At 41.5% G+C, this 20976-nt stretch overlaps 1 protein-coding gene across 1 annotated transcript in view; it reads right to left on the reverse strand.

Moving 5' to 3' along the window:
- Nucleotides 1-18707, reverse strand: part of LOC136442057 (IgGFc-binding protein-like) — a 78087-nt gene extending 59380 nt beyond the window's left edge. The window contains exons 1-2 of the mRNA XM_066438659.1: nt 18535-18707; nt 18240-18316 (exon numbers count right to left, since the gene is read on the reverse strand). Coding sequence (XP_066294756.1) covers nt 18240-18312 — 73 coding nt within the window. The 5' untranslated portion in view covers nt 18313-18316; nt 18535-18707. The remainder of the gene's footprint in view (nt 1-18239; nt 18317-18534) is intronic.
- Nucleotides 18708-20976: the final 2269 nt, after the last annotated feature.

Genomic DNA, 20976 nt, shown 5'->3' on the forward strand with positions numbered 1-20976 from the left:
ATCACAACGAAACAAGGCACCAAACGATGCAAATATTCATTTAATAAACAATACATAGGCTAAAATTTAATTATAATAACATACTACCATGACATTTGCAGAGATTTAAACCTAGCCCAACATGTTGATTTCTGCACATGTTCAAAGAGTGACATAGTTTTAGGGATAAGTACACAACAGCGTAACAAGACTAAAACCTTTCAGGCTCAAGTATACCAAAAACAAATGAGATCCCAACCTCTACAAGCATTCAATAAAGTTAGGCAATGCATAGCGTCAAATTGGACCGCAAGGGACAACTCCGGACGGTAAACTTGAGGTGCAAACCGAGCATAGCTTTAATCAGTGAACTTAACTCAAGGAACAAAGATGGCGGACAAGATGGACGAACCACGAGGCAGGTGACCTCTAGCGTCATGGGGTCATGACCTATTGCTTAATGAGGTCAGCCTACAATAACAACAAATCTATATATTGGCGTAGAGTTACATTTGTTAGGAAATTGAGTCCAGATAACATCATACTTTGGTATTTGCAGAGATTCAAAACCTAGCCCAAATGTTGATTTTATGTCCAAAAGATGACGTACTGTTCGAGACAAGTACACAACAACAAAAAGAAGACCCTAACCTCTACAAGCATGCATTTGATAGACATAGGGTATCTTTTGTTAGAATATGGAATTCAAATATAGTATCCTACCTAGACATTTGCAAAGCTTCAAACATAGTCAAAATGTTAAGTTCTTCACATGTCAAAAAGATTACCCAGTTTAGGGACAAATACACCGCAACGAAACAACGAAACAAGACCCCAACCTCTACAAGCATTCATTTGATAGGTTTACTTGTGTTCAAAAATTGAATTTAGATAATTTCCTACCTTGACATCTGCAAAGCTTCAAAGTTAGCACAAAATGTTCATTTCTATAAGTATGGCCTACTTTAGGAACAAGTACAACGCCATCAAATAAGACCCCAACCTCTACAAGCATTTATTTCATAGACAATACATAGGGTTACCTCTGAATTCAAATTACATCATTTGCAAAGCTTCATACATAGCCCAAAATATTAATTTCTGCTCAAGTCCAAAATAAATTTAATTTTAAGGACAGGTAGACCACAACAGAACAAGACCCCAACCTCTACAAGCATTCATTTGATAGACAGTACATAGGTTTAGTGTCAATTTGAAGGCAACAAGACTCTAAACCTTTTTAAGGGGTGCATCGGAAAACGCCAGTGAAAAAGCTGACCACAAGAAGAAACTTCACCTTGATTCGGTTTAATAAAATGGCATGCGTATTCCCTGATAAAACGGCACAAGAGCTGACAAACCAATCGAAGGCAAATAAAGCTACTGTTATTGGTGTGAAATTCGACAAATTCAGACAAATGCACTGAACGTTTTAGGGAGGAAAATTCAAACCGTTTGATGTCCCTGCAAATACAAAACAATAGTTCGGAGACCTCATACCCCCATGAAATAGTTTAGGCATGCAAATGACTTACACATTTACATGATCTATGTTGGGAAATACACACCTTTAACTATCAACTTATACATGCCAGGGTATAGATTCCATAGCATTTAGCACTTAGAATTATGGCGATTTGGCATCAGTTATGCGAATTATGTCCATAATTGCATGATTGGTATCTGAAATGTTCCCCCTGACAGTTAGTTTAGAACCTCTGGATGGATTATAATGCTATTTGTTATGTGGGCAGGTCTTGGGAAGACGATGGTAAATGTCAATTTGGGCCCCCTGGTGTGTGACCTTGGTACTGCAGCAGTATCTTTTGTCCTGGACATGCTATGTCTAAGCTTTTGGTCACAGATAGCTTTTGATGTAAGGAAGACGTAATGTATGATTGTGCCCCCTAGCAGCTTACTCTGGAACTGCAGGGGCATTTTTAAACTTGTTTCAAGGAGGATAAATGCACAAAAGAATGACGTATTTTCGTAGTATTCGGTATTCAGGTAGCTTAGACACACACAATGAAATCCAAATTAGGACTTTATTTGAATAATTGATTAGGAAATTTTTACCACCTTAGCACCCGACTCACATCTGTCCATCGCCTACAAGGCAGCTGGCCAACGCGAATAATTGGAAGCATAATGTAAGGGATAGGTCAACTCTGTGATTAGATTCGATTTGTATGATCGCATTAAAAAGTGATGAATACATAACAATGAAATACAAACGCAAATGACACAGTGCAAGGAAGGCCGAAAGCTAATATGTTTATGTAAAGGCCTCCCTTTATCAAATTGTAAGAATTTGGATAAATCAATAAAACAAAGAAATAAGTTAGATGATAAATAAACAAAACAATATAGTGTGAACTTGGTTCGTTTGTGAAGGTTAGACATCCAGGTAAACAATATATAAGGAGAAATTCAAACTCTACGACTAGATAAATATTCGGAGATTTATTTCCGGACGTTTCGAGTGACATCCATCACTCTTCTTCAGCGTCACTAAAGTGAACGATGGTAAATGTCAATTTTGGGCCCCCTGGTGTGTGACATTGGTACTGCAGCAGTATCTTTTGTCCTGGACATGCTATGTCTAAGCTTTTGGTCACAGATAGCTTTTGATGTAAGGAAGACGTAATGTATGATTGTGCCCCCTAGCAGCTTACTCTGGAACTGCAGGGGCATTTTTAAACTTGTTTCAAGGAGGATAAATGCACAAAAGAATGACGTATTTTCGTAGTATTCGGTATTCAGGTAGCTTAGACACACACAATGAAATCCAAATTAGGACTTTATTTGAATAATTGATTAGGAAATTTTTACCACCTTAGCACCCGACTCACATCTGTCCATCGCCTACAAGGCAGCTGGCCAACGCGAATAATTGGAAGCATAATGTAAGGGATAGGTCAACTCTGTGATTAGATTCGATTTGTATGATCGCATTAAAAAGTGATGAATACATAACAATGAAATACAAACGCAAATGACACAGTGCAAGGAAGGCCGAAAGCTAATATGTTTATGTAAAGGCCTCCCTTTATCAAATTGTAAGAATTTGGATAAATCAATAAAACAAAGAAATAAGTTAGATGATAAATAAACAAAACAATATAGTGTGAACTTGGTTCGTTTGTGAAGGTTAGACATCCAGGTAAACAATATATAAGGAGAAATTCAAACTCTACGACTAGATAAATATTCGGAGATTTATTTCCGGACGTTTCGAGTGACATCCATCACTCTTCTTCAGCGTCACTAAAGTGAACGATGGTAAATGTCAATTTTGGGCCCCCTGGTGTGTGACATTGGTACTGCAGCAGTATCTTTTGTCCTGGACATGCTATGTCTAAGCTTTTGGTCACAGATAGCTTTTGATGTAAGGAAGACGTAATGTATGATTGTGCCCCCTAGCAGCTTACTCTGGACCTGCAGGGGCATTTTTAAACTTGTTTCAAGGAGGATAAATGCACAAAAGAATGACGTATTTTCGTAGTATTCGGTATTCAGGTAGCTTAGACACACACAATGAAATCCAAATTAGGACTTTATTTGAATAATTGATTAGGAAACTTTTACCACCTTAGCACCCGACTCACATCTGTCCATCGCCTACAAGGCAGCTGGCCAACGCGAATAATTGGAAGCATAATGTAAGGGATAGGTCAACTCTGTGATTAGATTTGATTTGTATGATCGCATTAAAAAGTGATGAATACATAACAATGAAATACAAACGCAAATGACACAGTGCAAGGAAGGCCGAAAGCTAATATGTTTATGTAAAGGCCTCCCTTTATCAAATTGTAAGAATTTGGATAAATCAATAAAACAAAGAAATAAGTTAGATGATAAATAAACAAAACAATATAGTGTGAACTTGGTTCGTTTGTGAAGGTTAGACATCCAGGTAAACAATATATAAGGAGAAATTCAAACTCTACGACTAGATAAATATTCGGAGATTTATTTCCGGACGTTTCGAGTGACATCCATCACTCTTCTTCAGCGTCACTAAAGTGAACGATGGTAAATGTCAATTTTGGGCCCCCTGGTGTGTGACATTGGTACTGCAGCAGTATCTTTTGTCCTGGACATGCTATGTCTAAGCTTTTGGTCACAGATAGCTTTTGATGTAAGGAAGACGTAATGTATGATTGTGCCCCCTAGCAGCTTACTCTGGAACTGCAGGGGCATTTTTAAACTTGTTTCAAGGAGGATAAATGCACAAAAGAATGACGTATTTTCGTAGTATTCGGTATTCAGGTAGCTTAGACACACACAATGAAATCCAAATTAGGACTTTATTTGAATAATTGATTAGGAAACTTTTACCACCTTAGCACCCGACTCACATCTGTCCATCGCCTACAAGGCAGCTGGCCAACGCGAATAATTGGAAGCATAATGTAAGGGATAGGTCAACTCTGTGATTAGATTTGATTTGTATGATCGCATTAAAAAGTGATGAATACATAACAATGAAATACAAACGCAAATGACACAGTGCAAGGAAGGCCGAAAGCTAATATGTTTATGTAAAGGCCTCCCTTTATCAAATTGTAAGAATTTGGATAAATCAATAAAACAAAGAAATAAGTTAGATGATAAATAAACAAAACAATATAGTGTGAACTTGGTTCGTTTGTGAAGGTTAGACATCCAGGTAAACAATATATAAGGAGAAATTCAAACTCTACGACTAGATAAATATTCGGAGATTTATTTCCGGACGTTTCGAGTGACATCCATCACTCTTCTTCAGCGTCACTAAAGTGAACTAGCAGAACTAACATCAAGTTCACCCAGGAGGAGAGTCAGAACAACACACTGCCCTTCCTGGACTCCAAAGTCATCGTGGAAGAAGACGGCCACCTCAATGTGGATGCATACCGGAAGCCCACCCACACCGACCAGTACCTAGCCTTCCAGTCCCATCACCCCCTGGAACAGAAACTTGGTGTCATCAAAACCTTTCTTCACCGAGCGGACACCATCATCACTTCAGAAGAAGCCAAGTCCAACGAGCACAGACACCTTGAGAACGCCTTGAACAAGTGTGACTACAAACGATGGACCTTTCACAAAGCACTCAAACCTGCTGACGAATCCAAGAAACTTTCGAACGAGAAACATATGCAGAAGAGGAAGACAACAGCGAATGCCACTATTCCGTACATCCAAGGAGTATCAGAGAAACTCCGGCGAATCCTGCAAGGCTTCAACATCGCCACCAGCTTCAAACCCTACTCTACCCTCAGACAGAAGCTGGTCCATCCAAAGGACCGCGTACGCAAACACATCAAATCCGACGTCATCTATAGACTTAAGTGTGAACATCCACAGTGCCGCGACACCTACATTGGAGAAACCAGCCAACCACTGAAGACAAGGTACAAGTACAATCAACATTGCAGGGCTACAGCAAGCAAGTACTCATCGGCCATCTACCATCACATGAAACATCACCGGGGCCACTCATTCAAACTGGAGACACCGGACGTCCTGGATCGTGAACCACGTTGGTACGAACGCGGAATCAGGGAGGCCATCTACGAGAGAATCTACAACCCCACCTTGAACAGGAAGGGAGGACTCCGCGTAGAACTCTCGGGTACCTGGGACTCCACCCTCCCCCAAAGGACAATAACTTTTCCTATGGTGTAATATCTTACCATAGGAACCTTCCTAACCTTTTTTACATTGCAATGTGTTGTCTTACCATAGGAACCTTCCTAACCTATTTTACATTACAATGTCGCTTATGCATGACTGTGTGATTTGCCATGTAAAAACCGGTTTTTCTAGTCATTGTATATAAGTACTGGTTAGTTCTGCTAGTTCACTTTAGTGACGCTGAAGAAGAGTGATGGATGTCACTCGAAACGTCCGGAAATAAATCTCCGAATATTTATCCAGTTGTAGAGTTTGAATTTCTCCTTATATGTGAACTTGATTAATCATACATGGATATGCATTACATGAGGAGCTAAATGAGAATGAAATTCATTCATTATTGCACGTCTTTGATTACAATGTTAAACCATCCAACATCACTGGCTCTACAGAACATTGACAACATACCATTGCAGAATGATACACGGTGCCTACCCCTCAGTTCTGCCAAACTTGCATGTTAAGTCAGCAAAGATCATTACCAAACACTATCATTTTGTGAGTATGACCAGAAGAACCCATCTCACATCTTCCCATCACCAACTAAGTAGCTGACCAACATATCTAATTGGAAGTATAATGTCACTACCTTTACCAAATCAAACCTGTGCTTGGAAGATTGATATAAAAAGAAGAATCCCAGATATTGCCTTAATCTAGGGAGGTCATTCTTCCATTACGCCATTAATCTAAACATCTAATCATATACGTGATATTGACTGTTAAAAGAAATCTTTTAGATCGCCCAACCTAATCTGACAATTAAGATCGGACTCAACCAATTGGAAAGAGTATCTTATTTCAAATACCTGGGTGTGGTATTTGATGCTAATTTAAGCTATGCAGATCAGAGCATATTGATACCTTGCATAGTAAGGTGGCCCAGTGTCTGGGCATGATAAGACGCATTAGACCCTACCTCTGTACAAGAGTTTCCAATACGTTGTGCAATGCTATGGTCTTACCCTACTGTGAGAGCTGCAATGCACTGAAACAGCGACTTCAAGTACTCCAAACAGAGCAGTCAGAATCATCCTGTCACGTGACAACAGAGCCAACGTCAACCAACTACACCAGGCACTTGGCTGGAAATTCCTTTAAACCGGCCAGAAATTTACCCTGGGAAAGTCGTAAAGGAAGTGTTCCTACTGTGACATGTCCAGCAGCTTGAATGCTGGGTCGTGGATTGACCCCCATAACCACATAAATTCATAAAAGGATTAGAGCGTCTGCCATCCCAGAACAATGGGCAAGAACAGATTAACATAATACTGGTAAAGAAATTCAAACATTTTTTGTACTGGTTTTCATAGGAACATTCTCAACCATGCAGAATGGCTCAGATAACTGTAAGAAAGTTACATAATCCAAGGAGATTTCAATCAGATAAAATCCTTGGATGATCAAGACGATACTATCTACAACTTTCAGGTTTTGATATCAGCCTTGTTCAAATTTTCCAATCAACCCTGTCAATGTAGTGTCCGATTATCAAACTGTATCTACATGTCTTTCCCACATTAGCTTTGGTAGTTGTGTGTCTAGAAATATGACTTGTAATTTTGGCGTCCACTTGTAGTCTAAGAAACCAGTATGGACTGGGGCGCTGTAGAAATGTACACATAACTGCCACTGCCAGTCAATGTCTCAAACTAAATCACAAGCCATTGTTGTCATTACTTTATTTCTGGGCTAAGTGTCCTTCTTGATGTGCAGCCATTCTTTAATTTCTGATATCTGTTGTTATTTCAAACATAAGTTGAAGAGTAACTGGTAAACTGTCTCAGCCAGGCCTCCACTGATGTGCACTGCACGGCTGCCAGTAGCACACTGAAGCCTATAGTTTACATTATCCAGGCTTTATAGAGTTTTACTGGGGTCTTTAAGAGAGAAGAACCCAGCACAACTGCACCACGGTCTTGACCTTGACCCCAGCTACCTCCTCAAATGCAACACTTTCAATTACAACAGACATCCACAGCCATGATATCAAACAGGCTAACTTACTACACACACCCAGGTACACTACTAGTTCCGGACAGCGTGCACTTGCATACTGGGCTGCTACAATCTACAACCAGGTAAATCCCGGTACTAAACCATATTCATCAATCGCTAGAATTAAACAGGCACTGATAAACATACAAAACCGTTATACCACTGACCTCCGACCACTAGAAAGAAATTGACCTCTGACTCTCAGTGGAATGACCTTTGTGATTTTTAGTTGTTTTTGTTTTGAATTTATCCTGAGTTGTGATTGGTTTCTTATCCCATGCTTGATGATTACTGATTCATGTTATATTATTGTGAATGTAGCATTCATTCGGTTTATGTCAAGTTATCCTTTTTATTTTCTGATTTGTTATGACTTTGTAAGGGCCCCTTGGAAGTCAGTTACTCAGTTAACTGAAGGGACCACCCTCAAGATCCATACATAGACAACATAACGATCACACATCTTCCAAGTTGACCGTCAGATATTGAACCGTCTGCCAATCAAATTCTCCGAAAACGACGAAAACAGCAGATTCCAACAAATAGGACCAGAAAAGACTGTATTGCCAGGCAGATAAACAAGTACATGTCTCAGTAAGAACATATAGAATTACTGTCTGTCTGTCTGTCTGTCTGTCTGTCTGTTTGTCTGTCCTGTGAATGCAAAGACATCCCAAGACAAGGCCCTACATCAGGCGAAAATGGTTGGACACGACAAATCTGCTTGAAGATTGTTAAGTAATATAACAAAAATAAAGGGCATGCTTGATAAAGGTGGACTTTAAATGGTGCATAAGAGACTGTTAAAGATTTCTCCCGATGAAATGACAGAGCTAGCAAACAATTTAAGTTTTTGATGAACACGTCCTGAGCTGAAAATGCTACAATGTCAGGAAATACTCGGATACATTTGAGGAAGAAAAACAACGATAATGTGATGTCTAAAAAAATACAAGTAGCATACCTATTCAAGACCTTCCATGAGACGACACTATTGAAAAAGAATTTTACGTTTCTACAGATTGATGCTTCACAAACTAGATGCCCTCGGCTCTCAGTGCCTGAGAAAGATTGAAGGCATCCGGAGGGATGACTTCATTTCCAACGAAACAGTCCGTCGCAGAACTAACCAATGATTTTCCTGGGTCACGTCTCCAGGGCGGTTCCTACTCAGGACGTCATCAAACTGATCATGATTTCATCGGAACCCAACCCGACATGGAAACGCCCAAGATATTCGACACACTCCAAGGGCTGGGGATCTCTAGAACTGACTGGAGGGTCTACGCCGAGAGTAGACATATACAATTCTGTCAATAGCCTGATCCGATCCAAATCCGATCTATGGAAATATTGTCCGAGGATGTACCTACAAAACTAAACTCCAACCCTTAATACTACTTCGCTTAAAAGAATTATTTTTTTTATATCAACGATAACTCTTGTTCCTGTTGACAGTCAGATATGGAACCGTCTGCCCATGCCAAAACGTTTATTCGACAAAAAACACCAAAGGATTCCAACAGACAAGGATTGTACTGCCGGGCATTTACACGGATGAAATACTAAAAAAATCACTGCACATGTAGGTCCTGTCAATGCAAAAGGCAATTCTACAAAGCCCGAATTAAGAAGAAACCACGGAAAAGACATGATAAAGAAATCTAGGTTGGTGAGTTATAGAACCAAAAATACTATGAATAACGTTGTGTTATGAATAAAGAGTAATTGATAATAATAATAATAATTAAAATTATGTTATGAATAAAGAGTTATAGAACAAAAATAATGAATGAACTGCATACTTAATAAGAATAATTACTAAATCGCGCATAAGAGATTAATATTACACCATATAAAACGACCCAAAGAGCTAACTAAAAATCAGTTGCTGTACGGTTTTTTAATCATGTCTTCCTACGAACAACAAGTTCCAAAAATGCTTGTTTAACAAATACAGAGATTGGGAATGGAAAACTAAAATATACATTTTTGCTCTGATGATAGTAAAATAAAAGTCATTTTCAAGTGATGTATGTACAAAATGTTAATGAAGTCATAATACCGGGGCACAGGAGCCCTAAATATACCATTTTGGTTTGAATATACCAGCAAGTCCCAAAATAGATAATTTCGAAGTAGTGTATGTCAAAAAAAATGAACGGGGTCCTCTGGATATGTGTCTTAAACAGTTCATTGTCAGTTTTCGGGTCATTTAGTTTTGATACCCAAGCAGGAAACAAACAAAAAAACATTTTCAAAAAAAAATTGAAATAAAATAATCTTAAAGACCTATATCTAAAAAATGAAGAAGAATACGGTCCGGAAATAATTCTGCACTATAGTTGAATCCATTTGACCAAATGACAAAATAAGAAGTAGACTGAGAAGAAGAGGGAACCCCAAGAAAAACAATGTATTTCCCTCCTATACTTGTGGAGTGAGGCGTTATATAACTAAATGTGTAAACGAACAGCTAACTATAATTGATATAAATGATGCACAAGAGATTCCCCAATGTAAAAACATTCAAGAGCTGACAGACTATCTGAGCCCAACTGGAGTCGAGTTTTCTAAGAAACTCTTTTTTAATACTTTTTTTTAGTCAAAATAATACAACTGTACATAAAGCAGCATCCAGCAAATCAAATTAAGACATTACAGAGTGTAACATAAATCATTCCATTTACGAGGTGTTTTTCTAGTCTTCCCCTCCTTGTCGCGATGATATACTCTACTTGGTGGAATAGATTAACGTAATTGGAATGTTTTGAAATTTTAGTTTGATTTGCCTCTGCTTTGAAAATATATCTTTTGGCCAATAAAATCGTCAGATTTTCAAGGTTTCAGAGGCTACATTTCCAAATATAACATTGAAGGGGTTTAAATGTAAATTTTGTCCCGTTTTATCTCTATACCAAATTTTTGTTTCATTCCAAAAGGAGACTACACGGATACAATCCAAGAAGACATGAGTGTATGTTTCTTCTTCAAGATGGCAAAGTAAGCATAAGGGGCTATACACTTCCAAATATATAAAAGCCTAATGGTATGCAGAATTTTATGAATAAGTTTATATTGCAATAATCTAGAAGTTGGGTCAATGGTACATCGTAATATGGAGGTAAAAGCTTTTTCCAGGGGATTGGAGTGTCAAAGAGGTACAGCCATGATAATTGCACATTGTATAGGACATCTATTAGTTTAAGAGATGTCAAAGAAAAGCTATGCATATCTCTATTAATATTTGTCTGATCAAGCCAAGTATTAGACTTCCATTTTCTTGGAATAGCAGCTATCAGCTGTGTATAATGCAGGTAATCACAAATAAACTGGGCCATACTTGGCACAAAATTCAACATAAGACATTATAGAACTATTTGCATTCAATATATCATCAATAAACACAATACCTCTATTTACAAAAGCATTGAACAACACAGGTTGTGAACTGCAGTTCCAAACGAAGAAGACATAAAATCACTAGGCTGTCAAACAGATACACAGAAGAATGTTAGCAAAAAAACAATGAAACGATTTCATGCTCCTGCACATGAAAATAACATATCCGAACACATGTTTACATGAAAGGATATCGATGAAGACGTTAGACACACAAAAATTACCCACTGACTGAAAATGAACAACTCAATAATGTATAAGAAATTGTTGAACATTTTCCCTGCTAAAACGACTAAAGAGCTAGTAACCTACTGAGGTCAAATAAAACAACAGATGTTGAAGTTTGTAAACTGCTGTTGTAAAACAACATCTTTATAGTAAATACCCCGCAAATTCAAGAAATCTTATTGACGTACACCATGATTTGGCACGTATAATGAGAAGTACCTGAGACATATTTATCTCTGCTTGTAACCGAAAGAACAGTTCACCAATACATTTGATAAAGTCCGAAAATCCTTACTTTAGGTAACTATCAGACCTGGGATCAGACGATTCATACATTGAAAATACCTCGACTTTGTTTGTGGAGAATGACATTGGAGCCAATAATCCTCAGTGTCCATCACAGACGGAATATTTACAAACAACTGATTAGCATAGTACTTGTCTAAGTAGACAACAAAATGCATTATAAGTTGATTGAAGACTTTTGCCTTTCCCCAGAGCCCCCCTCCGATAAACAGAAAAACTGCAGATTCCAAAAAACAAAAACTGAAAAGACTATAGTGCCAGGCAGATATTTGTCTCAGCAAGTAAAATATTGGATCTGATGATGTGCTATTTCCGCAAGTGTATCCAATACTCATTCACGAAGCTCCTACATCCGAAAAATGAAATATATAAGAAAATCTTGCACCGAGTTAGACACAAGAAAAAAGTTTGATATCCGGTCTTTCAAATTGTTGACTGATATGATAACTCATTGTTAAGTGATATAATGAAATACTAACTGACAAAAGACTTCAAAACGGTACCGGTGTGTAGAGACTGTTGTCCCTAATGAAACTACCGAACAACTCATAAACAGCTAAAATAAAAAGGCCAACTGATATTGGTTTGAGGTTGGGACACTATGGCTTTAAGCTAAAAACAAGTGCAAAGGCTTTATTTCAGAGTCTAAAAGAAGAGAAAATTTTGAAGCAAAACGGAACCTGTACCTGTAAATGCAATAAACACACAAGTAAAGTTTACACCAGAAAACCAGGGAAAAGACCCAGCCCAGAATGTAGAGTTGAAATAGATGACACGCTTATTGACCTGAGGAGATCTTTGACAATTTCTCCTAGTAAATCTACCCAATCAAAGTCAAATGAAGCAACTTGTGCTGGTGTTCGGAAACTGCAGTGTCCACCGAACAAGACTTGAAAATATAACACTGCCAAACAGATACATAGATACGTTTCTGAAATTAAAACAATTTGAACAATTCCTGCAAATGTAATCAGAATACTCGTATAAAAGGTAGTACGAATAGATGACAAACTCAACGGCCACGGTCAACTTAATTGGCATAGGAATTGTCGAAGCAACAGCTAAAGCTAGATAAGGTAACTAATGTTGGTGTGAAGTACATAGATTAATGTTCCCAACGTAAAAGACCTGAAAATATTTCACACTCAAACAGATACACGGAGACGCTTGGTAAGAAAAAAAACTATTTGGTGTTGTCGCCAATATACCAGTGAAAATGAGGAAATGAGAATGGAATATGCATCGTTCCAGATTGTTGAATAGAATAGGAATAGAAAAGGTCTCCTTTGTGAAGATATAATACCTCACAATTACAAGTCACAGAACTTTTATATGAACAGATCAGTACGGGTTTCACAGGACCAGGGTTTTCTACTTAACTCTCACATGCGCTATATGCGTCATCTACACAGCTCCAAATTATGCAGAATCCAGGACGGGGTTGTTTATCTACTTCAGGTGTGGACAAACTCCTGTCTTATTTCACTGTTTAGAACTGTATTTATGTATATCTGGCTCATGGCACCACTGACATGTCTTCCGGGGAAAATATTTTATATGAACAAGAGCCAAAATCCACAATACTTTCTGATATATCAACTTTTAAGTATTGGTTGGTGCATTAGATGTTAAGCAAGATTTCCAGTGAAAAAAAACTACCTAAGTGTTGACGAGGCAAACAAAAACATAATTGAAATTGAAATTAAAAATTGATGTGACGTAGAGCAACTGTGTTGGGAACGATGCAAAAAAGACCCGTAAAATCTTTAACATCACGCAAATACACAGATAACTTTTTGGAAGAAAAAATAGGACGATCTGATGTCCCTGCAAAAACAAATAACATACCTATCCAAGACCCTACATTAGAAGGCACCAGTGTAAAATTGGACAAAGGAAATCATTCTTCATTGCTTCATGTTGTTGAGCAGCATGATGCAAACAGATGGCATTACAAAACTAAAAAAAACTTCGGTTCTGAGAAATTATTGAAAATGCTCCCTAATAACACAACCCACCCAAGAGTTAATCGACACTCTTGAAAGGTCCAAAAGTCAACGGTGTTTAGGTATGTAGAGTGTATGTATTTTTCAACAAAAGAGACCTGCATATGTGATACAACAGATAAACAGATAGGTTTTGAAGGAAAACGGAACAGATTCTATGTGCCTGTGAATGCAAATAACATACCAAGCCAAGACTGTACACAACTTGACACCAGTGAAGAGCTGTGCTCAAAAGAGAACTTTTCTTTTCTCCAAATTGTTGATCAACATTATTGAACTGCTAATTGATGTAAACGGCGCAAAAAAAGAGAGATATTCCCTGGTAAGACGACTCAAAAGTTATTAAATGCAAATATAAAGCAACTGTTGTTGCTCAGTATTCAAAGAAAACTACTTGGCAATATTACACTATCAAACAGATACACAGGAACATTATAGTGATAGAAAATTAAACATTTGAGACAACTCCTACGCATATGCAAACAACATATCTTTTAAGACTCTGCGTACATATGTTCCAGACACTTGTGAAAATGTTTGACACATGTAGAACTTACCTTGCTTCAAATCTGGTAAGAATGTGATTGAAATAAATGACATATCATTTAGCGTCATCTACATGCAATGGTGCAAAAGAGATTGTTCAAGATTCCATCTGATAAAACGACAAGTAAACCAGCTGAAGTTTGATAAGGCAACTGATGTAAGCGAACGTTCAAGGCCTGAAAATACTTGAGATTCCTGCAGAATTTCCAGTGAAAGCATTCGACATGAGAATGAGCTATATACTTCTTCAGATTGTTGCTGAATTAAAAATAATAATAATAATAATAATAATAATAAGAAAATAGAATTACCCTTCGTGACAATAGGCAAACATTGTATATATCAAGACTTTCCGTAGTAAGACCCAGGAACTGAGAGACAATCAAAGTCAAATACATCACCTGGTGCAGATGTAGAATCTACAATCCAACGATTTGTCAAATTATGCAGGAACAGTGTCAGTGTCATATATCTTATCTCAAAATCAACAATCACAGAAGCGTTATATGAACACATCAGCACGGGTTTCACAGGACCATGTCATTCTCACATGCATATGCGCCATCCACATATCAGAAAATTATACAAAAGCCAGGACTCGGTTGTTAATCTGTATTAGGTATGGAAAAACTCCTCTCTCATTTTGCTGTGTCGAGCTGGCTTCATGTGCCAGTACTTATCCGCCTCGCGGCATCACCGTCATGTTTTGATGTAAACAAGAGAAAAATCAAAAATGCTTTCTGAAATATCGACTTCTCGCACTGATTGTGCCTTGTGATGTATATCTTGAGCAAACCTTCTTCCCGTCATCATCTGAGCAAAATAAAACCGTGGCGAATTTATGGAGATCTTCATTTTACTTGGCAATGCTGTCTTAATACTTCTATCTTCGTGAGTTGGCTTGGTGAGTAAGCATTGGTGCATGAGGAATGGGGAATTTACCCCATTGTGTTTAACCCTCAAACTATTACAAATATATCAGTAACGGGTAAGCTAACAAATTCTTCCTCAGATATCAATATCACAAGCTTGGTGTATGCTTGATTGATAATGTTGTTCACAAAATGGTTCTTTACCATTCAGAACAGTGGCTCCCTGCATGGACGATTCCTGTGAGGACCCCTCCTCGATTGCTGGGTGGTTCCCTCGCCGATTGCTGGGTGCTATGCTTTCTGGGTGAATCCCTGGACAGTTTCTAGTCGGCGCGGCTCCCTGGACAATTTCTGGGCGGCTCTCTGGTTCATTCCTAGGTGGCTCCCTGGCCGATTCCTATGAGGACCCCTGGTCGATTGTTTGGGGGGCTCCGTGTCCGATTCCTGGGTGTCACCCTGCATGATTCCACGGTTGATCTCTGGGCAATTCCTGGGAAGTTTCCTTGTCAAATTCTGTTCTCCTCCCTGGCCGATTCCAGGACGGTTCCCCAGTCGATTCCTCGGTGGTCCCGGCCTGACGGATTCCTTGCTGGCTGCCTGCATGATTCCTGGGTGAATTCCTGGGCAATTTTTAGGCGGCTCCCAAGAAAAATTCTGGACGACTCTCTGGTCAATTTCTGAGAGACTGTCTGGTAGATTCATGACACCGTCACCGATTTCGGGACAGCCCTCTGTATGATCCTATGATTTCTGGGCGTCTCTCCGGCTAATCACTGGTCGATTACTGGGCGGCTACATGTACTGGGCGGCTGCAGGGCCGCATCTGGTAATCTACAAGCAGATCTACACGGTGCACCGAAAATCGTATATGCTACGCCAGAGAAGCTTCAGTCTTGCGGTGCGGACTGGAGCTTATCTGGCTGACTGGAGCTTGTCTGGCTAGCATATACGATTTTCGGTGCACCGTGTGGATCTGCTTGGAAATTACGCATCTGGGCGGTTGCTGAGTAGCTACTGCGCGGCTCCTGGGCCGCTTCTGGGCGGCTCATGAGTGGCTTATGGGTGGCACCTCGGTGACTCCTGTGTGGCTCATAGCGGCCCCTGAGTAGCTATTGCGCGGCTTCTGGGCGGCTCCTGGGCGGCTCCTGGGTGTCCTCTCTGAGCGGCCCTTGAGTAGCTATTGCGCGGCTCCTGGACGGCTCCTGGGCTGCTACAAGTACTAGGCCGCATCTGAGCGGTTCCTGAGTAGCTACTGCACGGCTCCCAAGGCGCTTCTGGGTTGCTCCTGGACGGCTCCCGGGTGGCTTATTTGGCGGTTTCTGAGCTGCTCCTGGGCCACTTGTGGGCGGTTCCTGGGCGGCTCCTGGGACTCTTCTGGGCGGTTCCTGGGCGGCTACCGAGTGGCTTATTTAGCGGCTCCTGGGCTAATCCTGGGCCGCTTCTGGGCGACCCCTGGGTGGCTCCTAGACGGCTCCTAAGCGGCCCCTGAGTAGCTATTGCGCGGGTCCTGGGTGGCTCCTGAGTGTCTTTTTTTTGCGGCTCCTGGACGGCTCCTGAGTGGCTACTTGTTGGCTCCTGTGTGGCTTCTTGTCGGCCCTTGTGCGGCTCTAGTAGCTATTGTGCGGCTCCTTGGCGGATCCTGGGCGACTCCTGGGCGGCTACATGCACAGGGCGGCTGCAGGGCCGCATCTGGTAATCTCCAAGCAGATCTACACGGTGCACCGAAAATCGTATATGCTAGCCAGAGAAGCTCCAGTCAGCACCGTAGCACCGTAGCACCGTAGGGTGCGGACTGGAGCTTGTCTGGCTAGCATATACCATTGTCGGTGCACCGTGAAGATCTACTTGGAGATTACGCATCTGGGCGGTTCCTGAGTAGCTACTGCGCGGCTCCCGGGCCGCTTCTGGGCGGCTCATGAGTGGCTTATGGGTGGCCCCTCGGTGGCTCCTGCCGTCCTGGGCGGCTTTTGAGTGGCTGATGGGCTGCTCCCGATTGGCTCATGGGCAGCTCATGAGTAGCTATTGCGCGGCTCCTGGACGGCTCCTGGGCTGCTACAAGTACTAGGCCGCATCTGAGCGGTTCCTGAGTAGCTACTGCACGGCTCCCAAGGCGCTTCTGGGTTGCTCCTGGACGGCTCCCGGGTGGCTTATTTGGCGGTTTCTGAGCTGCTCCTGGGCCACTTGTGGGCGGTTCCTGGGCGGCTCCTGGGACTCTTCTGGGCGGTTCCTGGGCGGCTACCGAGTGGCTTATTTAGCGGCTCCTGGGCTAATCCTGGGCCGCTTCTGGGCGACCCCTGGGTGGCTCCTAGACGGCTCCTAAGCGGCCCCTGAGTAGCTATTGCGCGGGTCCTGGGTGGCTCCTGAGTGTCTTTTTTTTGCGGCTCCTGGACGGCTCCTGAGTGGCTACTTGTTGGCTCCTGTGTGGCTTCTTGTCGGCCCTTGTGCGGCTCTAGTAGCTATTGTGCGGCTCCTTGGCGGATCCTGGGCGACTCCTGGGCGGCTACATGCACAGGGCGGCTGCAGGGCCGCATCTGGTAATCTCCAAGCAGATCTACACGGTGCACCGAAAATCGTATATGCTAGCCAGAGAAGCTCCAGTCAGCACCGTAGCACCGTAGCACCGTAGGGTGCGGACTGGAGCTTGTCTGGCTAGCATATACCATTGTCGGTGCACCGTGAAGATCTACTTGGAGATTACGCATCTGGGCGGTTCCTGAGTAGCTACTGCGCGGCTCCCGGGCCGCTTCTGGGCGGCTCATGAGTGGCTTATGGGTGGCCCCTCGGTGGCTCCTGCCGTCCTGGGCGGCTTTTGAGTGGCTGATGGGCTGCTCCCGATTGGCTCATGGGCAGCTCATGAGTAGCTACTGGGCGGCTCATCGACGCCTCATGGCCGGCTGATCGGCGCCTCATGGGCGCCTCATGGGCGGCTCATGGGCGACTCATGGGTGGCTCATTTGTGATTCACTGAATGACTTTTTAACCATTCTTCGACGGTTCTAGGGATGTGTCTCTAGGCAGTTTTAAGACGCCTCCCTGACCGATTCCTGGGTGACTCCATGGGCGATGCCTGGGGGCTTGGTCTGATCAGCGATTCTGGTTTGATCTATATTATGCATGTATCGTATCACAGTGAAGACCTTGTAAAACTATGTTAGGGCAACTTTGGGCGGTCAAACAACTCATGCTACACACAGAAATCATTAATATCCACACCCACCTCCATCCGTTGTATTTGCCCCAACGATCGAGGCGGACAGCAGAAGAGCCGCGACCAACACCGTCCACTTCATGCTTCTGACGTCGCTGTGAGAACAGAAAAAAATACCTGTCAATGATCACGCAGAGCCGCATTGAAATCAAAATATCAATATAAAAAATCCGAGTATCACTGGAATACTTGTTTTCACACACAAGTAAGATGATCACAAGAACATCAAATCTTACAGAGATAGGATAGAAATGGAAATAACTGCATAAATCTGACAGTCAGAGCAAGTCTGCATATTTCTTACCCTAGGCTGTGTCTTCGAAAATGTCGTGATAGTGAATGAAACTTTGGGGCCGGCTATCTGAACCAGACGGTGCCCCAACAATTCTCTTCTCAGTTCACAGAACACGGTCTAAAGTCGTCGAGAGACGACGAAGAAATACGCCAGCGTGTCAGGTACGAGCCGTTATGTCGCCTCAAACATGAGCTGCTCCCATTGGTCTGTATTTTCGGAGCATCACGAGATCATCTCTCCGCCAATCAGTGTCGACCAACTGCACCTTTTCCGTACTCGTGGTAACGGCCAGGTCCCATCAAAGGTTTGTAACATCGCACGTACTCCTCTGCTATCCGTAAACAACAACCTACGCAAATGGCGGCATTTTGTTTTTGAGCTATCTACCTTTGATCATCGTGGTTTTACGACTTTCTCGCATCAAGTAGATACATTTCTTACAAAACACCACAAAAGAAGCACTTCTGTTTGTGCAACGGACAGCAGGCATCATCCTACTGCATATAACGCAACAAGAACAACTTGAGTAACAAAAGCAGTGTCTGACATGTGTAATATGTTTGAAGATATTGGTTTGAACCCTGTATTTACAGTTTAAGGCAGTATCTATTTTTTGAATCTTGAATAGTTCCGTAAATAGGCACAAGTGTCTGAAGGTGATTCATCTCCGCTATGAAAATCGATAACCAGGCGTCAATAAAGCGGTAAAATAACAGCTCATAGATGGTATCATTGAACGTTAGGTCTATTTTTATGAGAAATAATAACACTGCGTCTGAAATAATCAATTTTGGCATATTTTGACAACTTTGCTCTCAATAACAGACGAGAAGACGGCGTCAATCATTCGTTTCATGGTTCGCATCATAGAAACACATGAATGGTGAATGATGTAGGTGCAAATATGTGCATTTGTAATGCTCTACTCGTACTTCGCAACCTGGATACCATCGGAGCCAACGCAACCTAGGATGGTTCCCCAACTGTATGCTTATTTTACGCACACACCAACTGCAAAAAAGGTGTAATTCGGTTCCTTGTTGTATTATGTTGTTACATTTGTCTACGCCTGTACCAAAATACAGAATATGTATTCGGGAAGCAGAGGCTAGGGCAAGGGACAGGATTTCTTGGAGGATCCACCTGGAAAGCAAGGGGCCAGTTTCTGGCCTGTGCACGTATACGTAGGCAGGTAGGCAGGTACCAAAATATTGGAGGAGTGTAAATATACAATGATTGTAATGCAGAAATGTCCACTTGTGGTAGCATTGGAGGTTTTTACTGTCTGTCGCTAACAATGAAATAATAAACTACGAGGGTAATCAATAAGTCCTCGGCCTCACCCAGAACTAAGGTGCACAACTCACATTTCGGGGCATAATTATGTAGTATGACATCTTTTAGCAATATACACCAAATTTCAAATTATTGTGGCCAATAATTTTTAGTCGACGTCCATTTGAAAACTAGTAGGTAAGTGACGAGAAAAACAAGGGTGCACTGTGGTCAGAGCTGTGTGGGTCGAGTTCCTCATGCCATCAATCGGCATAAAATCTTCAACGACATTGTCAAAATGTTTGATGAAGATTCCCCTCTTATTTCAACTAAAAAGAAGCTAGTATCTGACTTTCAGCAGAGCCGGCTGACCTGCATCTCAGGTCACAGCTCAATTCTCCATGGTTTTATCCTTCTACCTCACTTAGCGTTACTGAGTGTCGTTTGCAAAGTAATGATCACCATGATTTGAATTTTGGTAGACATTCATAAAAGACTTTATACTTAAAAATTATTCCACGAAACTTTATTTGTGCACCTTATTTCTGGGTGAGGCCGAGGACTTATTGATCACCCATGTGGTTAGTATCTAGGATTCGCGGAATGGACATGTCAGAGCTGTAATTCTTTTTCCCCTGCGTTTGGTGCACTACCGTGATAGTGCGAGTTTGTTTACCATTCTATATTTGTCCGCACAGAGCAGAACTGCATCCGGCATTCAAATTAAAAGCCCTGTTTGTACTCTCCAAGCAGAGGAGGGGTTCTGGCTGGTTTTTGACGTGTTTTTATCCGTTTTTGTCGGGCTTTCTACTTTGTCATGTGTTTTTTGGTCTCTATAGACAACAAACATGACGAAGTAGAAAGCCCAACAAAAACGCCTAAAACACGTCATAAACCAGTCGGAACCCCTCCTCTGCTTGGAGAATACCTGTTTGTACGAGACCGGCTAGTAGGGGACTTTCAACATACCATTTTGGGGGTGGGGGTGGTGAAGGGTTTGTCCACATTTGTCGTACGATAGGTTGACGACAGCAAATCGGATGCAATACTGTCGAGACAGTCTCGGATACTGTAATTCACGTTATCTTCACGGTAACGTTAGCAAAATTTCACTGTGTTAGAAAAATTTCCCTGGCATTTTCACTGAACTTTAATTTCACGGTGGTGGCACACACA

This window comes from Branchiostoma lanceolatum, chromosome 9 (assembly GCF_035083965.1).
Source record: "Branchiostoma lanceolatum isolate klBraLanc5 chromosome 9, klBraLanc5.hap2, whole genome shotgun sequence".
NCBI classification, from domain to species: domain Eukaryota; kingdom Metazoa; phylum Chordata; class Leptocardii; order Amphioxiformes; family Branchiostomatidae; genus Branchiostoma; species Branchiostoma lanceolatum.